The sequence below is a fragment of the Triturus cristatus genome, chromosome 8 (assembly GCF_964204655.1).
Source record: "Triturus cristatus chromosome 8, aTriCri1.1, whole genome shotgun sequence".
NCBI lineage: Eukaryota > Metazoa > Chordata > Amphibia > Caudata > Salamandridae > Triturus > Triturus cristatus.
Genome location: NC_140591.1, coordinates 1,570,497,487 through 1,570,507,592, shown reverse-complemented (window position 1 = coordinate 1,570,507,592; position 10,106 = coordinate 1,570,497,487). Strand labels below are relative to the sequence as shown.

Genomic DNA, 10,106 nt, shown 5'->3' with positions numbered 1-10,106 from the left:
TTGAGCTGCAGACCACGAATGTATGCATTTCTTTAAAATTTCCAATTTGCACCTCCATTCGTTCTGTGATCGGAGTTCTAATCCGTTTGTTTGAAACGCCTACTACCTGGATGTCTTCTCCCGAGAGGGGTAGGTTAGGAATGTATGCTGTTCTCACAGTAGACCTGGTAGCACCAGTATCCAATAAGAAAGTGATATCATTTCCTTCCACTTTACCTTCTATGAATGGACCTGACTGATCTACCAGTAAGGATGTGCCAAGTACGCACTCCCCTTCCTCCCCTCTCAGGCACCGTCATTCCTGCTCATAATCAATTAGGGGATCCTGCAAAGGAAACTGTGAGGTTACGAAATTTCTCTTACCACTTCCTTCTGGAAATCCAGCGTCCACACTGTACTTGGCTTGACTCACAAAATTTGACTTAGGGGCAGGTGGCAATTGACTCTGAAGATCTATACCCTGTTGCGGATGACTCATTAACACCTCTTTCTGCGTCTGTGGATTTAAATTTTGATTCAGGCCATTATTAACTTGTATAGCTTTACACTCATTCTTCCAATGCCCCAACTTCCCTCACCCGTGACAGGGGAATTTTTTCTGTGCCTCTTCTCGATTCATCCTTCCCCGCTGCTTTCCCCCATTATTGTCACCTTGTTCCTGTGCTCTTCCCTGATTTTCTGACTGCCTATTTAACTGGAGTTCTTGCTGCTCAGCTAATTTTACTGGAGCCCACATTACTTTTTCTTCTAAAGCTTTCCGTTTATTGTCGATTTCATCCCCACAGTGGGTGTACGGATTCTAGTTATGATTGGGGTATCTGGTCTATCCCGAACTATACATGCGAGCAGACGACGGCTCTACAATGCTGGAGAAAGGCATTATCATATACTTCCCCAGCGACCCTCTTACGCAACGAACATTCCCCTCTTGGGGATTCCCACACCACAAGGTAGAGGATCAGGCTACGGGAAAGGGCAGACGCAGGGGTAGAAGACATTGGAGCATTCTTCGGCAATGGTACCATGCTAGACCATGATTCCTTCCGGCAGTCTACAGGTGCACCACCATGCTTATACTTACTACATGCTAATGTGTTCCACTATATTAGACACGCCTGGGGCCAACAGAGGAGTGAACCCCCACAACACAATCTAGTACATCTCTTGTATTATATGGGCAATGGGGGACACTTGGTCCGATGGTTGTATACAGGTATCCGGACACATGCAGAAATCACACTCACGGCCCTTAGGGTGCGCTGGTCCGCAGACTCCAATATTGAACTTACTGATAAGGCCTGGAAATGTAAGATTGAACACCCCAAAAAAGTATCACGCAACGCGAGACTGAAGTTTATTCAGACGATGGTCCTCCATAGAGCATACCTTATCCCTGGGAGGATTCATCGCATGTTCCCAGAGTCCCCCCATCATTGTCCCCGCTGTAGGGGAGATGAGGCAGACTTCCTCCATATGCTGTGGTCTTGCCCCTGCCTTAGTGACTACTGGATGGGAGTCCGCTGCGCTCTGAGCGAAGTCACACAAATCCCTGTCGCGGACGACGCGCTGCATTGTCTCACAGGCCTCCACAGACGCACGAAGGTACAGAAAGTGCAGTTAAAGTTTTTAGACCTGGCCCTTATCCTGGCAGTGCGAGCCCTTACCATGCGGTGGAAATCTCCTAGGGGCCTCGCGTCATCCACGTGGCAGGCTGACATGCTTCAGTGGGGGAGGGCAGAGAGTGCAGCTCTTCGCAGAGAGGAGGAGAGGGGACTCAGGAAGTAGCCCATCTTGATGGAATGGGAGGCTATGCTGCTTAAACTAGAATCGCTTGACTTGTTACCTCCACAGAATACCCCAACCCTTTAGCACACAAGGTTATCATGTGACCTCTTAGCTATAGGTCTTGAGACCCAGACACACGCTTTCTAACCCAAGGACATTACAGCCCTTCGACTTTTATACCTTAGCACCATAGATGGATTGAGATGGAAGCCGATATAAGACCGACCAGGAGTAGGGCTTGGGTGGGCTATGGAGGGAGGGGGGCATGGTTAAATAGGTTTTTTCTCTTTAATTGGACTATAACAGCTTTGTATTGTCCTTTTCTATTATTTGGACCGTAATGTATTGCTATTCACGATGTCACTGGCGAACATTATCCTCGAGGTTTTTTTTGCTTTTTTTTTGTTTTTCTTTCTTATCTCTTAGGGAATGACACATACAGAGGCTGCATGTAATATGTATAGTGTACTTTATTTAAAAAACAAAAGACTGCCTCTGTAGGATAAACATTGCATTATATAACTGTAAAGGTCATTAATAAAATGTGTTAAAAAAAAAAAATCTAGGTCTGGGCTCTAATTCATTCATCTGAGTTCTCAAATTGTACAATATTCTTTCATTAAAGCTTCCATACTCAGGAAATGCTAATATTCCATCATCTTTTGTGTATTCTATCCAATTTTCTAACCATACACAAGTATGATAGCATCTCTCCACCATCATGTATGATGTAGGCATATTAGAAGGAGGAATAAGAATCCCCTCTCAACTCTTAATAGGTTTGTCCTTTTTAAAATAATTCTTAACTTTTTGCATAAATGACATTTTTCTCTTTTCTCTGTACATTGCATGCTTGTGCTTGTAATGTTCGTAAGCAAACCCTATAAATCTTCTATCTGGACGAGTCACTGTCAATATTGGATTGTACATGCAAATTTCACTATCTATTCCTTAGGATTTCTATTTTGTTAACCAATCAGACGCTTGCTTTTGATTCTAAAGTTCTCCAATACCAGTGCGTTTTCTAGTCTGAGGACCAATCAACTTCTACTCTGCTTGCGCACTCAGCCAATGCTTGCGTGGCTTTTCTGTGACATCAGTATCACTCCTTACTACTGACCCCTCCTTTACAATTTTGCATTATCCACACGCCCGCAGCTTCAACCAATCCCAGCGCGGCTATCAGTGACATCAGTGCAGCACCCGCAACTGACCCCTCCTTTACAAGGTAATGCAAAACCTTATTTTCTCACAAATTTTCACACAATTGTCATTAATTAAACAACATATAAACATTCTCTATTGTGTCTGACCCACTAATTCAAAGAACACTAAGATTTATTTCGCTGCGAGTAAAACATTTCCGCTTACTCTTCACACACTACGATTAAACCCTTCCGCTTACCCTTCACACAAGCATCAGAGAACCTGTTACTCCTTCAGTATTACCCTTTCTAGGTGATATAATACCAAAATGTCCCCTAACGCTATGCTTCTAGTCCTGCATAACTTTCAGCAATTTCTCGATCCAGACCAATACCTCACTGCAGTGTGGCTTCCATTTACCACCAGCTATTCAATATTCCCGGGAATTTCCAGACAACATAAAACAGCACATAACGGGTTTTGGTTAAAACATAAATCAATAATTCAAAGGCCCAAATGCGAACTATTAATAAAGTCAGAGAGAAACATGTTAGAATACAAAATTAAATGAATTCACTGTATACCACTTACTTCTACTCTAACCCCGTTTACTTAATAAATCTTTCACATTAATAGCTTAGTAGAACGTGCATATGTTAGTTTCAGCTCAGCAAGTGCGTTAGTGCGATGGGTTTGAACAGCCATATTTAAAACTAGTGCGCAACTGCAATGATTTCCCCCAAACCACAGAAAACGTCATACCACGTCATGTGGTAGACGCATGCTCAGAAGATTTCCCGCGTTTTGTCGGCCATATTAAGACACTTGGGTTATTCATTAGGAAAAAGCACATAGAAAAGCTTCCCCTAGATACAATATGTAAAATGAAGTGCAGAATTAGTATTCACGGACAGGTTGGTTATAAGGTTACAGGTTATTCAAGAGGATTGCATACGAGCAAGTTACTTTTTATACGAAACCTTGCTCCATCAGGGTGAAGGGAACCTCAGGGTGGGGAGATCGGCAGGGCACAAGCACGTCCCAGTCGCTTCCATGATCTGCCTGATTGCTGCATTTGGCTGCGGAGAGACTAGTGAGTCCAGCAGGATGGGGAGACACATGCTTGCCCACTAAGTTCTGGGGGAGGGAGTCCTTCTGACTGACGTGGGACCTCTCTGATATGCATGTTATCTCTGGTGACTTTTAGTTTTAATACTGCTACATTGGGATGAATCTTGACTGTTTCCTTTACACTCAACATCTTGAGTTGGCATAAGGGGGCTTAGCATCTCTCTACTTTGCTGGGAAAATGAAACATTTAAATATTTCAGAGTGCAGGTCTACTACAACACTACTAGATTGCGGACAAGTAACATGGGAAAAGTCCTACTATTCATCAGAGCCTCAATCCCCTTTATCACTCGCCTCCCCTAGTGCCTACTAGGGAGAGTCACCATTGTAAATATACTGATCCTACCAAGAATGCTGTATCATTTTGTGATGCTACTCATGATATTACTCAGAGCATTCTTTGAAGAAGCTAATGGTCTCCAATATGAGTTGATAAGGGCCAGTGGGTGGAGGAGGATTGCCATTGGCAAAACGATGTAGCCCTGAATCACAAAGGGCCTCCCCGCTCATGGAGGAGGCCCCAAACTTGTGGGGGAGTCTCTGCACTTGGGGCAGAATCTCTGCAATGAGAATTCTCATTGCATAGATTTTGCCCCAAGCACGGAGACTCCATCAGGACTGTGGAGCCTCCCCCATGAGTGCCGAGGCCCTTTGTGCATCAGGCCCTGAGACTCCTGGTAGTGAGAGAATTGGGAAAACCAAATCCTGAGACATATTAACTTTTAGGGCAGTTGTTGTGGTCTATGCAAATGCCGGATATCAAGACCAAGAGGGTCAAGAGATGAAAACATTCTTAAGGGGAAGGCGATTCTTGTGGGGCTTCCTAAGGTGACTATGGTGCTGTATGTATAAATGGTTGTCAGACATTAAAAAATTGGTCTCAGCTGAGATTGAAGTGTTGCATGTCTGATGCAAGCATGAGGGCAAAGAGATAACTTCTGATGCATTTAGTCCTTCATGTTATTGAGGCTGTAGCTGATGAAAGTCCAACTTGAAGTACAGGCATGACGGATAGGGGTGTCCTGTCTAGATGCTTCTTTTGTGAAGCAGAATAAATATGGATACCCGTTGCCAACCTGATTAATCAACCGTAAAAGCTAAGGACTGGCAGAGACAGATGCGGGCAGATAGCGAAGACTGTTTTTGTCTGGGAAGGTGTGTCTGGGGTTATAAAGAATTACATGGCAGGAAATTATCTATCTTGAATTGGAAGCAGGAGAGTACTGGTAAATGGTGGGGAGCTGCAGGGATAGGGTGTTAGTTGCTGTTATCACTATTGTTCTTTACCTTTTCTATGTTGGCCTTTGCTAGCCTCCATTTATAGGAAGTTGGGGGAGACCCAATAGGTAAAAGGGTATGTATACATAAATAGTTGCTGATGTTGATGGTAGTGAGCAGGGCCAAAGATATTGCATGTTCATGTCACACTGTCGCAAATTGAAAACCAATAATTTTAAAAAAAACACATTTCAAATGTAATATGTTTATTTATAGGAACTGTGAGCTTTCTGAAATCTCTTCATGGACTCTTCACAGCTGATGATGTCAAACTTAAATAGCAGCAGACACCCATTGACATTCCTCCTGCTGGGAATTCCTGGGATGGAAGCCTCCTACCACTGGATTGCTATCCCATTCTGTTTAATGTATATTGTGGCTTTGATAGGAAATGTTGGTGTGCTGTTTTTGATTGTAACTGTCAAAAGTCTCCATGAACCTATGTACATTTTTCTTTCTATGCTGTCAGTCACTGACCTGATCCTGCCTTCGTGTGCTTTGCCTAAAACATTAGGTATATTCTGGTTCAATTCCAAAAGTATTTCCTTCCGTGGTTGCCTGGCCCAGATGTTCTTCATTCATTTCATACATTGCTTTGAGTCGGCCATTTTGTTGGCCATGGCGTATGACCGCTATGTTGCAATATGCGACCCACTGAGATATGCAGTGAAATTTACAAACATTATCATTAGGAATATTGCAGCATTAGGACTTGTCCGAAGTTTTTGTGTAGTAACACCCCTTACCTATCTTCTCCACAGACTTCCATATTGCCAAAACATTGAGGTCCCTCACACATACTGTGAGCACATGGGCATAGCCAGGTTAGCCTGCGCAGACGTCACAGTGAATACCATCTATGCTTTGACAGTAGCTATTTTGTCAATGGGTTTGGATTTTGCGTTTGTCATTGCATCATATGCTCATATTCTCAGAACTGTCCTGAACATGAACTCCCAGCAAGCCCGCCGGAAGGCCTTCAGTACCTGTACCTCACATGTATGTGTAATTATATTGTTTTATGTACCAGCTTTTTTCTCCCTTTTTGCACATAGGTTTGGAAAACATATACCTCTCAATGTACACATTTTTGTGGCTAACATTTATATTATATTGCCATCAATGTTAAACCCAGTCATTTACAGTGTGAGCACAAAGAAAATTAGGCAGAGTGTGCTCAGACTGTTTTACTAAGAAGAGCAATCATATCTTCTTTGTGGAATGACATTGCCTTTGTACCTGTAACTTCTCACCAGTGCGACAATCCCACACTCAATTTTCTGCAATCTTTTCTCTCACATGAAAATAGGCTTTTTTTGGTATGGCATTCTTGATTTCAACAGCTATCTTCCCATCGTTGACATCTCTAGCTTTGAACAACTCATTGAAATCCAGGAAGTGAGCTAACTGTTTAAACATATGGATTCACATACTCTTGCCATAACAAACAATTAGGACTCTGCACCAGGTAACGCCTTCATGAGGACACATTGACGGTTTTTGACCCTGTTGGCTCTAGCCTGCTCGTCATGCTGCACAAGACTTGACCACTATTGTTTAACAAAGGACATGCATTTCTACATGGTCCTCCTTGATTGGTATCCATTGCAAATGTAATGAGTGATTCAAATCCTCTCAAATGGTACTCACCTACATGCCTCTCAACCATGCCTTATGCCTCACCCCGAGAGCACCCCAAGGGTTTATTAGCTGTGAACTCTCTTTAATATGACATGTAACCTATTGAAGCCCTGATTGAGTGTGCAGTTGCAACCATTCATCAATAGACTGATTAAAAACAACTGAACACCAGCTGGACAAAAATACAACATACATAGGGTAGCTTCAGATGGAGGATGCCCACTAACTCCCTTAAATTTAACCCTTTTAAAATGTAAATTCCTATTTCTGAATTTTGACTTCAAATTGAGTAAGACAACACTCCCGGATAAAAATGACAAATCTTCACTGTGCAGATTCCAACCCTCATTTAAAATCTAAACGATCATCAAATGTTCCATTTATGACTCAGTGCATTCTCTTTAACCCCTTCCATGCATCGGTCAGCCCCCAGCCGTCCGACGTCACAGTGGGCGTGTGCGGATGATGGCTTGGGGCTGTCCGAACCCCGCCCACTCATTCATTCGCCCGTACAGAGGGGGAATGTTCGTAGCGCACAAGGGGTTAAAGAATCATGCATATCTGCGCAATTGGTCTCTCTACCCTGACTCCAGGAATCTGCGACTGTGTAACCACTAGTATAACCTTTCACATTAATGTTGTGGATGTTCTCCTGTCTTTCAGATGTCTTAAAGTGTTCTCTTCAAACAACACTTCCCTGACATATTACATGAGGTCTTAGCACCAATTAAAGTTCTATGTTCCATTAATGCCATAACCCCATTCAACAATCTCTCATTTTCATGTGTATCCTAATCTTAGATTTCATGTATATCCCTTTGCTTTTTCATGTCTGTTGAATTGTTCTACTGGAAAATCATCAAAGACCTTTAGGTCTTAATTTGCTGTATAAAAGGCTTAAATAAATCAACATTTCACTCCTTCATGTTAGCCATATATCAAGCATAGCAAATGAAACCTCTGCACTTGCTTCGAAGGCATGTTATTCGCAAGGGGTAAGTCAAAAGCAAATCTTTAAATGTTCAATGCACTATTGGAATAGCACTTGTACTTGCATTGTCAGAACCTATTGAGAGAAGAAGCGGACAAAGGGCACGCAGGGGCTACTGAGCCATAATATTAGAACTTGGGGTTGTTTGATCTAGTGTCCGGGGGTTCATCCTAGTATAGCTCTGCAAACTGGACAAAGTAAGGCCTTTTCACACTTGACTTTCAGGGTAGTGAGCAATCAATGGATTTTCAGGAAGGCAGAGTAGAGGCAAAGATTTATAACTCAAATAGTCTAGCCAGAGAATCATGGGGTTGAGGTACACTGTTCTTTTAAGACGAGTTACAGGGCTCTAACCATGTTCCAGAGTTTTCACGCTGTTTACAGAATATTTGAGCAACTACATTATCTGGCAACACTTAGGTAAGCTTGTAGCATACCCTCAGCAAAAAGGGTTCACTCTAGCAGATATTAATCTTTCTAATGTGCCAGATTATACAAGATGAAGTCTCTCACTCATTTTTTTCAAGAGTTGTGACACCTTTTCTCTTTGAATGGGGTTTGTGGTGCACACTTTGTGGTCACACAGTCAGTACCTCTACCAGCAGGTGCTGTATCGCAGGCAGCAACCCTGCCTCATAGATCTTGATGCTTAGTAAAGGATGCAAGGGCTGGCCTTGGCAGCGGAGCTTCACTTCTGCAGTCACAGTCTCCAGGATGATGTGGATCCTCTTCTAGGGTGTTGTTGTTGGGGACTACAAGTCTTGCATCATGCAAGGGTCTGCGCAGAACAAATCCCTCTGGTTAAATCATGGTAATGCCAGGTGGTATGCAGTCACGTAGGTGTTGTTGATATTTCAGGCAGTTTGCCACATGAATCCCACAAGGAAACTGAGTGACCTCTCATGACTCTGGTCTTCGCTTGTAATACACCGTTTGACTGACTCACTCTGCCACGTGCTCCTCATTCGCAGAGCACAACTAGGCTTCTCCATCTCATCAGTCTCTCATCCTGGAGGGGCAAGCACACTGCTTTTCATTTTGAGCAGGCAGTCTTCTAGAGAGGTAAGTAGACTGACAGCACTCCAGCAAGTTGTTATAACTTCATGTGATGTCCCCTCATTTCTGGGAAACTGGCTGTCAAAAAGTGATGAGCCCTCAATCACCTCATCTCAAGTACCCTACAGAGAACTTACATCATGGATCAAGAAGAATAGGAACTGAAACAAAGTGGGATGGTTTGTGTCCCTCTGTTATTCAGATTTTACAAACAGGGGATGTTGATCTAATGTCAAAAGTCCAGGAACCGGCTTTGTGTGGTTAATTTCCAAATTTCATTTTCTGGCTGCAGTGCAGGCACAAGGACAGATTTATCAAGACTTTGCATCATTCCAAAGTCAAACAAAGTCTTGCTATGCAGAGGAAATTCCTGAAAGGGTGTTTAAGTCAAGTCAAGTTTAATTTATTTTATTTAGTTCTCTGCTGAGAACAACACATTTCATACAAAGCGATTGTTATAACTATACACATGATACACTCAATGCAAATTTTTAAAAGTTTTTAAAAATGTAAACAAGTTGTGACATACACATTCGTCTGGGGGAGAGTTAAAGGCGTGATCAGACTCTGCACAGATGAGCTGTTATATCTAAATTGTATTGGTTTTAAATAGCGCATTCTATCCTCAACCAGTATTGGGTTTAGGCATACCAACAAAACATGCTTCAGATCTTGCACACCACCATTGCAAAGTTCACAATTACTGGTAAAGTTTTCTTTGTGAGTCCATTTAAAAGTCAGTGAGTTAAAAGGGAGTAACCCGAGTCGCAATAGAATCACACACCGCCGAATTCCTTGCCTTAAGGAAAAACGAATATATTGTTGGGCCTGTTTGTATGTAATGGCTTCTGCGTAATGTTTTAATGGTGTAATTTGGAACAATGCAAGATGTCCAAATCGTAGCTGATCCTTGGCGTTAGATGTTTCAGGAAAAGCTTCGATTGGGCGGGAGTCCATGATTTCAAAAGTGCAATTGTGCATTTTGATAGTTTAAAAGCAATAATCAGATTCTGACTTAGAGTATATTTTGTAGATTCAGGCTCAAATGGCTCTTTTTTGGTAAGAACCTTAACGTGCC

The 10,106-nt window shown here is 42.6% G+C and overlaps 1 protein-coding gene across 1 annotated transcript; it reads left to right on the top strand.

Moving 5' to 3' along the window:
* The first annotated feature begins 5,601 nt into the window (after positions 1–5,601).
* LOC146806201 (olfactory receptor 52D1-like) lies at positions 5,602–6,534 on the top strand. The gene has a single exon (XM_085620611.1). The coding sequence runs from the start codon at positions 5,602–5,604 to the stop codon at positions 6,532–6,534; it is 933 nt and encodes a 310-aa protein (XP_085476737.1).
* Positions 6,535–10,106: the final 3,572 nt, after the last annotated feature.

What these genes read in the sequence shown, in the direction of transcription:
- LOC146806201 (XM_085620611.1), top strand. Translation starts at nt 5,602, where the DNA reads ATGATGTCAAACTTAAATAGCAGCAGACACCCATTGACATTCCTCCTG.